This window comes from Balaenoptera borealis (assembly GCF_965194805.1).
Source record: "Balaenoptera borealis genome assembly, chromosome: 19".
Classification (NCBI taxonomy): Eukaryota; Metazoa; Chordata; class Mammalia; order Artiodactyla; family Balaenopteridae; genus Balaenoptera; species Balaenoptera borealis.
The window spans coordinates 3,390,057-3,407,337 of NC_138878.1; the positions used below are offsets into that span (position 1 = coordinate 3,390,057).

General features: G+C 49.9%; 1 protein-coding gene across 2 annotated transcripts; it reads left to right on the forward strand.

The window, feature by feature from the left end:
• The first annotated feature begins 5 nt into the window (after positions 1 to 5).
• EMC8 (ER membrane protein complex subunit 8) lies at positions 6 to 15,794 on the forward strand. 2 transcript variants are annotated; one of them, XM_082366938.1, is made up of 5 exons: positions 12 to 546; positions 8,433 to 8,509; positions 13,914 to 13,983; positions 14,704 to 14,798; positions 15,327 to 15,794. In XM_082366938.1, exons 1-5 carry the CDS (start codon positions 316 to 318, stop codon positions 15,484 to 15,486), a joined length of 633 nt encoding a protein of 210 aa, XP_082223064.1. In that variant the 5' UTR covers positions 12 to 315; the 3' UTR covers positions 15,487 to 15,794. The 2 variants fall into 2 exon arrangements, with proteins under 2 accessions (XP_082223065.1, XP_082223064.1); XM_082366939.1 differs by lacking the exon at positions 14,704 to 14,798 and having other exon boundaries at positions 6 to 546; positions 15,327 to 15,464.
• Positions 15,795 to 17,281: the final 1,487 nt, after the last annotated feature.

A 17,281-nucleotide genomic window follows, 5' to 3' on the forward strand; every position in this document is an offset into this window, starting at 1 on the left:
GGGGGCCGCCGCGAACGTCGTAAAACGCAGAGCTGGGCTGCTTTCCGGCGGCCGCTGGGAGACCGGTTTTCGGCGGCGCCCGGCGAGAGGCGTGAGGGGAGTCTGACGTGGGCTCATCCGTCTCTCCCGGAGGGAAGCCGGCGTCGGGAGGAGCCGAGCCCGAGCGGGGCCTGGCCTGTGGGGGCTTCCGCCAGCCGCGCGACCGCACCAGGCAGCCGCCGCCTCGTCCCACTTCTCCCCTGAGGCGCCGCGCGGCCGGGCAGAGGATCCAGGCCTCGGCCGGCGCCGGGCCTCCGGGGCCCTCCCGGGCTCAGCATGCCCGGGGTGAAGCTGACCACCCAGGCCTACTGCAAGATGGTGCTGCACGGCGCCAAGTACCCGCACTGCGCCGTCAACGGACTGCTGGTGGCCGAGAAGCAGAAGCCGCGCAAGGAGCACCTTCCTCTGGGCGGCCCGGGTGCCCACCACACCCTCTTCGTGGACTGTATACCCCTCTTCCACGGCACCCTGGCCCTCGCCCCCATGCTGGAGGTGGCCCTCACCCTGGTAAGCGCGGGAAGGGTACTGCCTCGGAATCAGCAGGGCAGGAGATCGCCTGGCGATCAGCTTCCGAGCAGTCCCAGCTGGAAGCTCACAGTGGTCCAGCCGGAGTCTAGACCCACCCCCGAGGTAGCCGTGACCACGAACGGACGACCCGCGAGGGCGCATAGGACTTTGCCTGCACTTAGCAAGGCCCCGCAGATGGCAGCTCGTAGTGGCAGCGGCCGCAGGAGCGATCTTAACCGTCCAGGGTGTTTTTAGACGCTTTAGGCGACGAGTAATACATTAATTTTCTCACACCAGTATCCTTTATAGAAACAAGCCGTCGTTAACTGAGCGATGATTCGACAGCGTTTGTATTTGGGATTTTGAGTCACGGGAAGTTTTGGCACTGCGGTTTGGCTCTTGCGCACCTTCGCGGGGCCGGATCCGTGTCAGCCGTGGGTGTAAAGGCTGCGGTTCTTCCGACGTTAGTGCCCCGGACCCCGAGGGTGGAGACACGTTTAGAGGCAGCGCTGGCATCACGGGCACTGCTGCCCGAGAATGCCCCTGAGCGCTTTGTAAGGGAAGCTTGTCTGTCCTCCTTAGTGACATCTAGAATGCACCCGTGGTTTTAAAAGCCTGAAGACTGTGGAATTTAAAAGTCGGAGCAGACATGCCTTCCAGCCCGCACACTTCTGTGGGTCTGCTCACGACTGGTCTATTGAAGTACGGTGAGAAAAGATGTGGCATAGGGATAGACTGGCTGGTCATTGAATCCTAGGCAGTGCTTGTTGAGGTAGAGTGACCCATAAAGGAAAACAGACCACCTGTAAATTTGAGTTGAAACCTTAAGGAAAAATAAACTGTAGACTCAGACCTGCCTGGCTTGAGGTACAGTTTTTCATATACATATAAACTATGATACTAAAAAAATATTAGTTGATTATGCAAAAAGTAGTTAAGTTTGAGAAGGTATAGGTAGAAGTCCTTTTTCTATACCTCCCAACAAGTAAAATGAATCCATTTTGTAATTTACATAATTATGATACCCATGTAAATTCTTGGTAAGCAGGAAGTATCTTTAGACAAACGGTCCTCGCCTAAGCTTACTGGGCACATCTTTGAATGCCTGTTAAACTGAGTCATTGTCTGAATTTCTTCATATCATCTTGGGGCAGGAGATAGATAAGAAGTAGATGATATTTATAAAATCAACCATTTTAGCTCCTGAAGAAATAGCTTGTCAGTACCAATACATTCCTGGGGCGTGCATGTGTCTGTTTTACTTCAAGTCTTTTCAACCACCTGTCTTGACTATTTTGTTACCAAGGGAATTGCGTGGTGAATTGGATATGTGAAGTGCATTCACTTGCGGGAACTAGATTAACCAGCAGCATTAATGCAGGATTTTTCAGTTCTCCAGTAGTGTCAGGCCTGTGCTGGGGGAGGGATATGGCTATGGATCAAACACCGTACCTGCTTAGCAGTTGAACTTGTACCAAGCGGACAAGTATAGCAGAGTATAAAGCGACCTGGCGTGGAGAGAGGTGAGCAGTGCACAGATTTCATCGCAGAGGACCTTGCAGGTGACACAGAGGAGTTTGGGCTCCATCATGAGGACAGGGAAGCCACTGGAGGAGAGCTGCATGGTCACATTTGTGTCTTGGAGTGATTGCCCCAGCCTGCAGCAAAGAGGATGTTGGAAACAGGAGTGTATATAATACTAGAGGCAGAGAGGTGGCCTAAACTAAGTGCACTGTGGAAGCAGAGGAGACAGACCGGAGAGAGCCAGGAGTGAGAATCCACAGCATTCAGTGACTGATCGTGTGGGGACATAGGGAAAAGGAGGCAAGGGTGACACACCTCGATTTCTGACTTAAGCATCAGAAGGACAGTGGCACCACTCGTTGACGGAAAATGACCTAGTGTTGACAGCTGAAAAATGGGCCTGAAACTCAGAAGATGGGTGGGCTGGAGACGTAGATGGGGGACCAGTAGCTTCTCAGTGACTTCTGAAGCCATGAGAGCAGGTCCTATTGGCTGGGACTGTGTGTAACGAGTAGAGAGCCATGGGCAGAAACCTGAGGACCTCCAGCTTCTGCGGGGTGGGTGGAAGAAGGGAAGCCAGCAGACTAACCAGGGTGGAGCCAGCGTGGGTAGGAGGAAAAGGTGTGTTGCTTTAAGTCCCTAGAAAATCCTATCAGAAATAATCAAAGAGCATCTTAAAGGCAAACTTGAACCTCACTTGGAATTGTCAAAATAGGATTAATTCTTTTCATTCTTAAGTAAGCTTTACAGAGTTAAAGGGTTATGTTCCTATTACAAGATATAAATGCAATACTTGAACGAATTAAATATACTAACTATAAGCAACTGCATCGGAGTCGCCTTTACGTGAATTTTCCCCAAGGGTTAGGGCTGTGTCCACCATTTACCTGGGGAGGGAAGGCCGGGTCCAGAGGGCACCTTGACTCCTAAGACAGGCCCACTGCCACAGCTTGTTAAGGGGCACTGCTTGAGGCTTGTTCTGACCCTGCACCACTGCACTCTGCCCTCCAGACTCACCTGCCAGCATGTCCCCCAATGTGCCCTTCAGTGTTTGAGTCTCCTGTCCAGCAAAATTAAGTGCAAACCAGATTCTCTGCGCTTAGCTTCTTTTCAAACAGTAGAAACTAACAGCCAAAGTTTTATCCTTGCCAAGCAGTGGTGGTTTGTGCTCACTTTTCTTCTATTGATCAAAACTTTGAATCATAGACTCAGAATTTGAAAAATACGAGAAAGATGTCAACTGAGTACAAATTAAATAACTTTCTAAATAAAGTTATAAAGGAAAATTTGCAGTTTGAGTCCATCCACAAATTTTGTATTACAATTAAGATAGTTAAGTTTATATCATTCAGCTTTTGACTTAGCAACTTTATAACCTGAAGGCAGTGAAAAATCTCAGTGTATGGAGCCATGGTTTATCAGCTATAGAAGATGTAGTTTTAATAAAGCATCTACATCCATAAAACTGTATAAACGAGGCCTAATTCTCACAGCTTGTTTCTATTCAGGGAGTTTCGTATTGAGTTATTTTTGATAAGTGGGAAAGACTGACTTGATATGCAGTCCATCAAAGGGCAGCATCAGATTCCTTTGCAAGGCTTTTCATTATAATTTTCCATTAAAAAAAAATCCTTGCATTTCTGGGTGCTTTCTATTTTTTTTTTTTAAGTACTTATGCCTGTTAATTTATCCTTATAACCCTTTGACGTAGGTAGTGATGGAATTATTTCTAAAAGCAAAAACCCATAAAATGCCAGTAGGGAAATTAGCATAAACCTGCTGTTTCCCTAAGCCCTCTTTGTCCTTTTCCCCTGTCGGTGGTTTCCTGGTGCTGTGGAGCTGCCTTTCATTACATTCTGCTCCAGTGACTTCCTTCTTTGCCGGTTGGTCTAGTCAGCGTGACTTCGGTCTAGAATTCTCTCTGCCGCCTCCATGTGTGCCTTCTCTACTCACCTGCACAGGCTGCTGCCCCGCTGGCTTGTGGCTCAGCCCCCTGCTTCCTCCTGCCCCTTTTTCTCTCCAGAACATAAATGTGCTGGCCTGGGAGAGGGAGCTGGCTGCTCTGGGTTCTCCTTTCAGTTCCTCCCCTTGACCTTCACCCTCTGTCCCCATGCCATTTACCTCCAGCGCTTTTCCTCCTTGGAGCCAGCTCCTCTCCTGCCGGAGAAGAATCAGTAGCCGACTTGAGAAGGAGCTTTTCTTCTCCGTGAAACTAACAGCCCCTCTACTTTTAGAAGCCAAGGCCTGCTCATTGCTGCAGACAGGGAGGCTGACAGACACACCCAGCTTGTAAGTGCAAACATGGGAGCAACGCCCTGCTGGGGGTGGCTCTTATCAGCTCCCTGCCTTGCCTACTTCATGGCTATTATATAGCCACATGCGGTGGGTGATGGTGCTTTGAAAATTACAGAGTGCCTCATACATGCAAATATTAGCGAGTTTGCTGAGAGAAGCTGCTTTCTTTGTGCAGTCTAACTGGGAACGGATGAGTCGGGCCCAGGGCCTTTAGTAGTTCTCCTATGTGTCTGGAATGGAACGAGCCTGAAAGGGCATTGAACAGAGGGTGGCAGACTTATGCCAAGGTGAAAGTGTCCTTCTTTCCCTCTGAAAAGTTAAAGAAACTACGTAAGTAAATGCAGGATTTGGACCCTGTATTCAGAGTCACTTGACGAGTTTCGGAGTGTTGTCCTGAACTTTTTCATTTTGATTGTTCACAAGATGCATCACGGGAGTAGGGCATCTTAGCAGCAAGGTAAGGAAGACGGAAGCGGATTCGTTGAGAACAGCAGTCAGACAGCTTCTCAGTTCTTTTGCCTTGTCCTGCCCCACTTGGGAGCGAGTGAGTTGCCTTTACTGTATAAGCTGCCACTTAAGTAAATCTGCTTGGGCTTTTCATAAGCAGGCCATTTGGGCTGACTTCAGGATTCTGAGGGCCCTCAAGAGCTGCCTGCCCCATCCCTGCCCTACCGACCGTCCACACTGCTCGCCTCCTCCCACACCCTGCCTCTTACCGCCCACCAGGTCACTCTCACCGATGAGGTCTGGTTCCGATGAAACTTGTTTACGCTACCTCTGTGGGCTCTGGTGGCCCGTTCTCCGTTCCTCAACTGGGGGCCGCTTGTGTCTGAACCTGGACAGCTGCGGACAGGCTGTGCGTGCCTGTCACGGGCATCCACGCTTAACTTGGTTGTTCTGTTCTGAATCATTGGAAGGTTTCTAAAGCCAAGCCAGAGCTTTTGTGCCTGGTTCACTTTTGGGACAGCCGCTTCAAAGAGTTCTACTAGGGAGCTCCCTGGTGGTCTAGTGGTTAGGACTTAGCGCTTTCAATGCCGGGGCCCAGGTTCAATCCCTGGTCAGGGAACTGAGATCCCGCAAGCCATGCGGCGTTGCCCAAAAAACAAAAACAAAACAAAAGGGCTTCCCTGGTGGCGCAGTGGATAAGAATCTGCCTGCTAATGCAGGGGACACGGGTTCAAGCCCTGGTCCGGGAAGATCCCACATGCCGCAGAGCAACTAAGCCTGTGCACCACAACTACTGAGCCCACGAGCCTAGAACCCGTGCTCTGCAACAAGAGAAGCCACTGCGATGAGACGCCCGCTCACCGCAGCGAAGAGTAACCCCTGCTCCCCGCAACTAGAGAAAGCCCGCGCGCAGCAATGAAGACCCAATGCAGCCAAAAAAAAAATAAAATAAATAAATTTTAAGAAGAGTTCTACTAGAAGTTCAAGGTCATGACATTATTTTTCTGCTGGAATTTGGTTAGGCCCTTGGAGATTTACATACAGGAATTCACCCCTCGTTAGGTAAAGTGTAAGTTGAGGTGTGCGTTGTGTTTGTCACAAGAATCATCCTTCATGTCAAGTGCCTTCTCTGCTCTCTGAGTGCAGGTACAAGGTGACACCACGTGTTTGCTAGGGATTGAGTCCTGAACCGTTACCTTCAGCCCAGGAAAGGGATCTGGGAGCAGCTTAGACTGCTCACTAAAGACTGCTGTGGCAGTCCCTGGTGGCGTAGTGGTTAGGATTCTGGGCTTTTACTGCCATGGCGCGGGTTGATCCCTGGTCAGGGAACTGAGATCCCGCAAGCTGCGCAGCATGGCCATAGAAAAGGACTACTGCTGGGGATGGTCAGGATATCAGCAGCAGAAAATAATTATATTAAATGTAGCTGTGGTGGGCCAAAAAATGGCCCCCCAAGATGTCCACACCTTAATCCTTGGAACCTGTGAACATGTAACCTTACGTGGTAAAAGGGACTGCAAATGAGATTAAGTTAAGGATCTTGAGATGTGGTGATTATCCTGGATTATCTGATGGACCCAGTGTAATCACAGGGGTCCTCATAAGAGGCAGCAGGGTAGGAGACAGAGAAAAGAGTTGTGACAGAAGCAGAGGTCAGAGTGATAACAGCCACCAGCCAAGGAATGTGGTGACCACCAGGTGTCAGAAAAGGCAAGGAACGAATTCTCCCCTAGAGCCTCCAGAAGGAATCAGCCCAGCGGACCCATTTTAGACTTCTGACCTGTAAGATAAATTTGTGTTGTATTAAGCCACTAAATTTTTGTAACTTGTTACAAGGGCATTAGGAAGCCAGGACAGTAGCCAAACTCGGGATACCATCTGTAGTTGTGACTCTGGATATAAGAACAGGCCACACCACAGGGCTGGGAGAGGGGCACCAAAGTGGGCAGGGGTGAGGGTCACCTCAAGTGAGGACACACTCAAGAGACCAGTCTTCGATCAGAAACAAAGACTGAGAGGGCTACACTAAAGGATGGGCTAACTTATGGGTTTGAGTTCAGGGAATGGGGCCAAATGCCAAATTTTAGAACAGGGCTATGCCCTTTGATACTACATAGAGATACATTTAGAAAGAAATGAAAGAATTTGGTGCTGTAAGCAGCAATAGAGAGTTTCTAGAACTCATTCCTTTAAGAGGTGATAGAAATAAAATATAAGTAATTGTGGAATAATTTGCATCAAAGTTACAGTGAAAGAGCCATTATAAATATTTTGTAGACATGGCTCTCGTCTTTTGAGTGGATGACCAAAACGTCTAATTCGTTCACTGAGCCTTGGTTTTGCCCCAATGTGGTAATTTGTGAGCTCTTAGGAAGCCAGAATTATTATTCTAATCCTTGTGTGAGCGAGGGAACCTTGGTCTGTAACCATTCTGTAATGTCTGCTTTTAGTCATAAAGGAGACTGTTGGAGACCCAAACCAGAATTTGAGAAAAAGAGCAGTAGAGCTATGTTTAAAAAAGGAGAAAAATAAGAAAGAAAAGAAAAACGTTTTTAACCAGCTACTTCACTTTGAAAAAATCGAGGATCAATTTTATCTCTTCTTTTGCAGACTGAGGATAGAATTTACTGCAGTGTATTATTAAAATTCCATTATGGCAAAACAGGATGACCTTTTGTTGCTTTTAATAATAGCATTAGACCTGCAGGATGCTAAATCTGATGAGAGAAGAGTGGCATTATAAAACAAAAAACTTTAAAAATCTGCTGCCATGCTCCCATTTAAAAACATGCCACCGAGAAGGGTGTGCGCGTGCATGCGTGTGCCTGTTTACCCCACATCCCGGCATGATGGATTTTTCATGGTGTGTTGCTAGGAATACTGAGATACAGTATTAAAGCAGTTGGCTTTGAAACAGACTTATATTCCCAGGCTGGCTGTGCTACCTGGCTGTGCAAACTTAGACCCTCCACGAGCTTTTTAGTTTGCTTACCTGTGAAAGATTGATTTAAATGATCTTAAGGCTATTCAAGCCCCAGAATGCCTCAGTGCTTCATATTATCAGAGAAGGTGGGTAACTCTGGTCTCACCTCACCCACGGCACTGCACCCGTTTAATATATGTCTACACTGGGGCCTTCTGCTGGGACTGGGGGACGAGGTTGTTCGTGTCCAGCCCCACCCTTCCCAGTCATTACAGGGCCCTCCTCTGTGGGAAGACACCCCACCTCAGTGAGAGTGGGAGCCCAGGCTCTTCTTTGCTTTCTCTGGCCTCACGTGGACCGTGGAAAGCAAATTGGGGTGACCTTCTTTCCCCTGAACACCCATTTCATTCTTGTTTGGTTTTTTTTTTTTTTTTTTTTTGGCGGCGTTGCTCGGCTTGCAGGATCTCAGTTCCCCAGTCAGGGATTGAACCCAGGCCACAGCAGTGACAGCCTGGAATCCTCACCACTAGGCCACCAGGGAGCTCCCCCATGTCATTCTTGTAGGGAGGAGGATACAGGGCTTATATCTGACTTGTCCCAGCATCCAGGAGTTGGGGGGGTTCCCTCTGTTTATTGAGACTTGATATTTAAGGGAAAATCATTCACCTTTTCTTCCCAAATTTTGTTCTTCTTTCAGATTGATTCATGGTGCAAAGATAACAGCTATGTGATTGCTGGTTATTATCAAGCTAACGAACGAGTAAAGGATGCCAGGTATGTCCATGCAAAACCCCCCTGGGGTCTGAAAGAACGATACTGTGAGGGAGGTGACCTCTGATACACGTTTGGACCTCTGTGGTCTCAGGATGCAAAATCTGTTAGAACAGAACCCCTCTGGGCCCTCTGTGCTTGTTTATAGTATTCCAGGGGGAGTGCGGTACGGGTAATTCCAAACAACAGTAATTCTAAACATTTATATTAACGTTGGGATTCTGTTCTGTATCTTCTTTGTTTTGCTTGAAGGGAATTCATATAATGAAAGCAACAGTCCAGGGCCTCCTGTTTCTGTCCCCACTCAGCTGTGTCTTGCTTCCCATTCCCAAGGTGGGAATGATGTAGGGCATAGCATTAGGAAAGAACTCCACTCTTTTGGGGGGTTAAAAAAAGAGTAACTTTTAGGTTTGGTGCTCTTAAGGTCTGATACTTTGATGAAAATGTGGTGTTTGCTGCTTCTTTCATGTTAGGTTCCGGTTTCTTTTATCCGGCTATTTGCACCCACTGTGATTCTCACTAATGAGCAAGGCTGAGGTCTTTGCTTTATTTCTGCGTCAAAGTCCCAGCAAAAAAACACTTGACACCCTGTAGTTAGGATAAGTTGAGGAAGACTTAATAAGGCAGTTGTTTCCAGAGGTGTGAACGGTATGCAAGAGAACTCAGGAGACGGTGGTGCAGTCACCCAGAGCTGGAGACAAAAGCTGGTACCTGCGCTGCCAGAAGGGGTGAGGAGGGGTTGGGTCAAGAAGTCCGGCCCGAGGAGAAGAGTGCCCTCTGGTCGAGGGATACGACCAGCAGCCAGCCTGATGGGACCTCACAGGCAGAGTCCCAGAGGAGTCAGCACCCTGACCAGCGAAAGCCAGAGGCAGAAGCTGGGGTGCCCTCGCACGCTTCCCTCACGTGGCCAGGCGGCCTGGGACACGGTGAAGGACCCCAGACCGAAGTGTCTCCTGGAGTCACATCCGCTTGCCCAGCAAAGGCAAGAGGCTGGACCCACAGCGTTAGGGCCATAATACAATAAGCTGATGAAACGCTTCAGGGATGGAAGCCGTTCTGCCCTAGAGGGCTGGGCCCAGTCGGGACTCTGAGGGAGACAGGGTCGCCGGCGCAGCGCTGGGCTCAGAACGACTCCCGTGAAAGCCGCTGCGTGGGCCACGGCGCAGGGGCGCCCTCTGAAGCCTGGCTCCCGCGTCTTCCCGCCCGCTGCCCGTTCGGGCTCTCTCTCCCTGGTGTGGCTCTTGTTGACCACGCCTTCCTTTTGAGCCCACCTGCCTCCCGGGTGCTGATGAGCTGGGGCCTATTCACGGCCCGTGTCAGTCTTGGTCTTTGTTACACGAAAGAGGCTGCAGGGCACAGAGCGCCTGCCCCGGGCCAAGCTCTGTGCTGAGCCAAGCTGGACTCTTGGCCCTCGCCCTCGAGTTGCTGGATTGAACACAGAAGACACCGACACCTAGGCCTGTGGTGCAGGCCCCCAGGCCCCACGCCGGGAGGGTGGTACAGAGCGCTGTCCAGCAGGAGCAGGCAGGCACTGAGTCCACTGCTGTGACCAGAGGGGCCCTCAGGGAGGGGTGTCGTTTGAAGCGGATGCTTGCGCGTGGCAGGGTCCTGTCACGTGCAGACGTGGAGAGCAGGGGGAAGAGTGCGGAGGGGGGGCAGCGTGATGCAGACACCGGGTGGAAACCGGCAGGAGCGAGGGGCGCACACACAGGGGCGCCAGCGGGTGAGGGCACCCTGACGGCTCTGCGGCATTTCACTTTATTTTGTAAGCAGCGGGGAGCCGTCCTTGGAAGGCTTCCCGGAAGCAGACAGTACTGTCCCGCAGCTGTTCTCGCAGGAAGGAGAGGAGACCGGGCCAGAGGTGACGGCGCTGGCTTCCTTCCTCCCGCGCCCCCAGACACGCCCGCACAGGTTCTGCCCTCCGCTGCCTCACTTGGCTCGTGGCCTCTTCATCTTCCTGCCTCTGTTTGGACCTCATTGCAGCCCAGCCTAGAATTACTTGCTCAGACGCCACTTTCATGCTCTTCACACCTTCTAGAATTTCCCAGGTCCTTCACCTGCTCTGCTCAGGAGGTCTTCATTCTCCCACTGAAGTCAGTGTCTAAGTGCCTACCAGCCGTTGGTGAGATCTGTAGAGAGCGTGGTGGGCGGTGAGACAAGTGTGTCCAGTAACCCTCTGGATCCCTTCTGACCCCGTGAGCCTCGGCCGTACTCCGGGATCCAAGCCACCCCTCCAGCGAGTTTGGAATAAACCTCCAGTCACTACCACTGTGCCTGGCCTGGGGCTTTCTTGGTGTCATCCTTTCGAATCCTCACAAGGACACTCAGCTGAAGAAACTCCAGCCAGAGACGCTCGCTGCACCAAAGCCACACAGCCAGGAAGCTCAGAAGCTGGGATCACGCTGACTTCCTTCTTTAGTACCGTTTGCTTCTACCTAGAAAACCTTCCCTTCTCTCTTCAGCCTCGCCTAGCTAAAATTTTGCTCCTCTTTTAGAATCATCGGCTGATTCACATCATGTCACAGCGTAAGCTTTGGAGCCAGGTTAGACTTGGATTCAAGTCCTCAGTGACTTACTGATTCACCACTTTGGCCTCAGTGGTCCTGTCTGTAAAATGGAGCTAAAGAGTTCATCCTTCGGAGAGTGGTAGTGAGGAGGGCAGAGCGAAGCCACACGCAGCGTGCTTAACTTTGTGCTTGATTCCAAATAGAGGCCGGTCCTGTTACTAGTCCTGTGATTACCTTTTTTAAAAAAGGATCATTCAGTCACTGTTTTAATCTGAGAAAAGAACTATAAGGTGTTTGTAACTGTTTTACTCGTTTCCTAAACTTCAGGTTATCCCATCAAGTTTTATTTGATCATTTCATAATTGCTGGAGCTTTGCTTCATAATAAGCATTTCATGAGGGGTAGATTTCAGTACCAGGTCCAGTGCCTTGGCCTGAGGTAGATGCTCAGTAAAGAGCTTTTAGATGGGAATGTAAGATCTCAATCACAGGTAGATGCCTAGTTTTGTGTGGGTTGGGACGGGGGATTGGCAAGTGGCTTCCGTCTCCAGGGTCCCCACCGTTGTATTTGGCAGCTGACTGTTCACAGGAACAAGGACTTGTACAGCCTAGTTGGAAACAAAGTACTGACGTGACTGTCACAATGTGACGATCTGACATTAGGAGTGGAGCAGGTCGGTGTTAGAGACTAAGTGTGAAATACAAATAAGAGGTAAACAAAATTGGTAGTTCTTTGAAATACTTTGGCAATTCATTAACTATTGTAAGTTTTAAGTTCTTTCAAAAGAACACATGTTAAGTGAGTTTGGGGGCATCTGAAATGAAACATAATAAATGTTTCTCGATCCCCTTCCCAATAAAAGTCACCAAGTAGTATGATAATCATAAACGTTAGGATAATAGTATTTTGCCAGTTTCCTTGTGGCAAATGCTCCTAGGGAGACGATCATGCCCTTAGCAAATGCTGACTTCGTTTCCCTTCGCACCTAAGGTGTGAGTGAGTGAGGACCCGCAAAGACTCGGAGCAGTCACGGGGTGCGCCTTCTCCACAGTGGGCGGGTGAATCAGCAGGTCCCTCTACGGGAGCTTGGCACTTGCCGACTCCTGTGAAGTGCTGACTTCACTTTGAGGGCTTTTCGGGGTGACCTGAGGGACAAGAATCCCTGGGGCCCTTTCCCTATTAAACTGTTTTTTTGTTTCACTTTTCTTAACACGATACTGCAGATAAATAATCACACATCTCTATAAATTCTCAATTTTAAAAGTGAAAATAGAATAATTAGATAAACTTATTTTTATAAAGCATTGAACCTGCTTTTTTCACCTCAATCACAAAGAAACGATCGTAATTGTATAGTGTGTTTCTTTATGGCTCTGTCCCTGCTTCAAAAAGCTGAGACTCTAACTGTGCAGGGGAAAAAGATGCACAAAAAGACAACTGCATACCAAGGCTTAAGTGTTTAGAGAGGGGACCAATGGACCTCATCTGGGGCAGCTTGGCAAGACGTCCCAGAGAGGATGGTGTTTTCTTGGCATTGAAGATGGAAGGAATTGAGTAAGCAGAGGGGGGCGCCGAAGGGCCTTCCAGACAGGGAAGAGTATGAGTGAGGGGAGGGGTGTGTGAGGAGGACGGCGTGCAGACAGTTCCCTGGGATGGAAGGCACACAGCGCGTTGCTCCCGGGGGTGGGAATGGTAGCTGGTCCCGTGCTGAGAGAGGCTGGGTCTGCCAGCCTGAGCACGGCGGGCTTTTCTCTTCTAAGAAGAGCCTGGAAATTGAGACCCGTGAGGAGGCAATTTTAGAAACGCGTGCCTCCGGTGATAGGCGGAAGGGAGCGGGTGGCAGGGAGAATGAAGGAGGCAAGGGGGAGGCGCCTGGTGAGGGGTGGGACAGAAGTGGGAAAGGTCACCTCAGCCAGAGAAACTGGGAACAAGCCGGCCTGCCTGCCTCGGATTCCAGCTGCCCCGGATTCCAGCCAGGGGGCCTTGGGAGCATGGCAGGCGGTAGGGAGGCTTCGGGGGTGCTGGCCCTCCGGGGTGAGGGGGCAGACGCCAGACTGCACAGCAGAGGGAGGAAATGGGGCGAGAGGGACAGGATCGTCAACTTACTAAAGAAGTTGAAGAAATATGGTTGAAAGCGAGAAGAGAAGTTGGACCGTGGCTGGACAGAACCAGTTAATTTTCTTGTCCTAAAAAGGAAAAGACTCAGATTTGACATCAGAGCTGGGCCCGTTGTGGGGGAAGGGAGATAAGTAAGGCCCCGAGGAGGAGGTCAGAGTGGATGGGCCTGTGGGCGGGAGGAGGGGGAGTGCAGGGACGCATGAGACCCACTCTCCAAGTCACTCTGTTGCTGTAAGGTGGAAGGTTGCCATTTGTCAAGGTTGCGGTGGGCGCAGGGCCAGAGCCAGCCAGGGAAGGCTCATGAGCACTGAGAAGATCTGCAATGGCTTAGGAATTTTTAAAACTAAAAAGAAGGGAAAAACAACTGACTCGATTGCAGCAGCTAAGAGCGCAGATGGAGAAGGTGGGCCCTGGAGGCTGCTGGCCTGGGGCGGCTCTCAGAAGCACAGTTGTCTGCAGGCCCTGGGTGGCGCTCTGCCCCGGGGTCCAGGGAGCCTTTCTGTTGAGAAGACACCCTCTCAAGATCCCCTCCCAGGGCTTCCTGGTGGGGGAAGGGCCCTGCTCTCCCCTGTGCTCCCCATGGCCCACGCAGGATTCCCCATCCTCACCGGTCACTGCAGCGGGAGCGCAGTCACGAGAAGCTACTTAAACGGGCGTAACAAGCTCGGGCAGCTTACTGGTGCCCTTGGTCTTTGTATCATTGCCGTTCACTCTGCCTTAGGCAGACAGTGTTGAACGGCGTTAACTAGAACACGGTAACCTCTCTGGTTCTTCTCTCACAGTCCAAACCAGGTTGCAGAAAAGGTGGCCTCCAGAATCGCCGAGGGCTTCAGCGACACGGCTCTCGTCATGGTAAGTCACTCGCTCACTCCTGAGTCTTCTGTGTAGCGGGATGGCGGCTGAGCGTCCTCTTGCTGACGTGGAGCTTTATCTATTGATATAAACGGTTTTCCTTTCTGCGGACACTTCATCGGACCGCGGCCCCCTTTTGCAGTCTGCTCCCAACTGCAGGCTTACAGTTGAGTCGCAGGCCACTGCTGTCCCGGCACACGGATTTCTAGAGGTGGGGGTCGTTCCACTTCAGCAGGTCTCACAGTGGGGTCCCCATGCCAGCAGCAGCAGCACCACCTGGGAATTTGTTAGAAATGCAGATTCTAGGGGCCTAGCGGTCTGTGTTTCAGTAAGCTTCCAGATGATTCCCATGCACGCTCAGGTGTGAGAACCATTGAATTACGGTAGCTGGCACAGCTGAGGGAGCGGGGAAGGAGCCAGGTAGGTGAGTGGCTCTCATCAAGAACCCTGTTAACCTCACTCCAGATGGGATTCTGACAGGGAAGGCAGAAGTAAAGTTGGGAAGCTTCACGTTTGTGGAAAAGCAGTAAAGTACTTAGTGTTTCTCCTGTATGACACAGTACACCTGGGCCGTGCTCTCGTGGTGTCACGCGCTGTGAGGTGGGGTTTCTGCCACGGGCAGTGTTGACACTGGTCCTGGGAGAGCCACGAGGAAGGGCCTGCGGACTTGCAGCAGAAGTGCTGGCTCTGTTCACGAGCGTGTCCTTTGTCTCGTTGCAGGTAGACAACACTAAGTTCACGATGGACTGTGTGGTACCCACAATCCATGTGTACGAACACCACGAAAACAAATGGCGCTGCAGAGACCCTCACTAGTGAGTGCCCTGTTCCCAGGGTGGCCCACGTGCCACGTGTGCTGGTGCCATTCCGGGCACCCAGCTCCCACGGGAAAGCTGATCCCAGCCTTCTGGGTTTTTAAGTTAGCGTCTTCTCCAGAGGAGTGTGCAAACCTCATACAGAAGTCATGCATGTTCCTCGACCCCTGGAGGACTAAGGCCTACAGGGTTTCCAAGCAGTCAAGACAACCTGAGTGTCACTCGAGGGTCTTCCCACCTCAAGCCCAGGGCACCCCTCCCCAAGCCAAGCCCTCTTTCCAGGCATTTGGTTTGGTTTATTTGTAATCAATCATCTACTTCCACCTTTTTCAGAATTTCTTTTGGAGGGTGACTCTTTCATGTTTCATATTCTTTACGTACATCTTCATGTGTTTAAACGTACGTGTTTGCTAGTGTTCATTATTGTCTTCCTTTATACCACTCTGCATGTGGCTGGTTTCCTGTTTACTCTATTGAAAAGCCACCTGTTTTCATTAAGAGTCTGATTTCTCCTGTTTCACCTCGTAGTGATTACTGTGAAGACTGGCCAGAGGCCCAGAGGATCTCGGCATCACTCCTGGATAGCCGGTCCTATGAAACGCTCGTGGATTTTGATAACCATCTGGATGACATTCGGAATGACTGGACAAATCCAGAGATCAATAAAGCTGTTCTGCACCTGTGTTAGGGAGGGATTTCAGTGACTGGTCTCTGGGCGTTTCCACTACACTGAAGAAGAAAAGCTATTTTTAAATGTAAATAAAATATCTCATAGCCTGTGTGGAAAGCCGGCAGTTTTCAGAAGTGGCATGTGCCTTGAAAGAGGGCAGAATGTCCCATCAGTCATCTTTCTAATGCAGAGCCTCGAGAACAGGCATAGACTGTCCCATCTGATCATCCCTGTGGAGTCCTTCCCAGTTGTACGTTGCTATAATTCTTCAAATCAAAGCTATTTCTGCTTGTCCAAGATTGTTCCTATTAAACAGTTTTAACTAACCTTTTATAATCTGGAGGAATACTTTTTAAGGCTTATGAACTATCTTTAAAAAAAAAAAAAAAAGGCCCAGATCTTATACCCGAATGAGAGTGTGAGTTTTCATCCTGTTTGAGTTAATATCATCCAGACCTGGGATTGGGCAGGCACGTGGTGTGCCAGTGCCGAGCAGTTTTTGAGAGCCGTGTGCTGGTGTCAGCGGTCAGGAGGCTGCAGCTACGCCCCCGCCCCCCGCGGTCAGGCTTCCGTAGCTGCCACGACTCTACACGTGGGAATAATGCCACAGTTGCCTGAGAAACCTTCATCATTAAGGGTAAAAACAAACATTGTTGGGAAGGCAGCTTGGATGGGAGCACAGTGTAATAATCCTCAACCAGAAAGCTTGTAAACCTGTGGAACCAAAAGAAAAGCCGAACCATGCCAAGATTATCTTAAAAAGGCAAGAATCGGTCCTAACTCCTGACTGACTTGCATGATTATCCAAATGGTTCTAATTTACGTGTTCAAAACAATTATTTTTTTTGTATTTGAAGCAACAAAAGCAGAACAAAACTTAGGGTCCCGGAGTTTTACAGTGTACTGTCTGTAATCATTATACTTGAAACAATCAGTCAAGCTTTTTAACCCAGTCGTAGGAAACTGATGGGGAAACTTTATGGTCCCATTACATCTTTTTCTTTTTTACATGAATTATTTCACGCAGAGTTCAGAGAACTGTACCTTTGCTACTGTCGTTTTTTGGACTTCATGAAGGAAATTTGTAACAATCGGATAATCTGTTGAAAAGGTTTATGACACAGCATTCACTATTTTCTCTTAATAAGTAGGAAACATTTCAACATTGCTTACAATAGATGTGCTTTATTTGATCCACCAGATTCTCTCTGCTTTCTTCAAATCTCGCTCGCCCTTGGCTTTTTAAGCTGACTTTAAGTCACGTGGGGAAGACAAACGAAGGGGTGATGGATGCATCGGTACACTTTATCTTTTCGCTCTCCTCGACGTAGACGCCAGGGCCAGCACAAGTGGAATGCAGTAGACAGTCTCGTCCCAGACGGCTCTGTATTTGTTTCGGAGACAAAAAAGTTACCTCCAGCATTTACCACAGGAAAGGCTGTCTTGGGGCTTCCCTGGTGGCGCAGTGGTTAAGAATCCGCCTGCCAATTCAGGGGACACGGGTTCGATCCCTGGTCTGGGAGGATACCACATGCCGGGGAGCAACTGAGCCCGTGCCCCACAACTACCGAGCCTGCGCTCTAGACCCTGCGAGCCACAACTACCGAAGCCCACGCGCCTAGAGCCTGTGCTCCGCAACAAGAGAAGCCACCGCAATGAGAAGGCCGCGCACTGCAACGAGGAGTGGCCCCCGCTCGCCGCAACTAGAGAGAGCCCGCGCGCAGCAACGGAGACCCAACGCCGCCAAAAATAAATAAATAAATAAAAATAAAATAAAGTTAAAAAAAAGAAAAGGCTCTCTTTTCCTGGGATT

Excerpts from the sequence above, each read along its gene's own strand:
- EMC8 (XM_082366938.1), top strand. The coding sequence starts at position 316 with ATGCCCGGGGTGAAGCTGACCACCCAGGCCTACTGCAAGATGGTGCTG. Across the intron at positions 547-8,432 it reads TGGAGGTGGCCCTCACCCTG|ATTGATTCATGGTGCAAAGA; the intron begins GTAAGCGCGGGA and ends TTCTTCTTTCAG. Across the intron at positions 13,984-14,703 it reads GCGACACGGCTCTCGTCATG|GTAGACAACACTAAGTTCAC; the intron begins GTAAGTCACTCG and ends GTCTCGTTGCAG.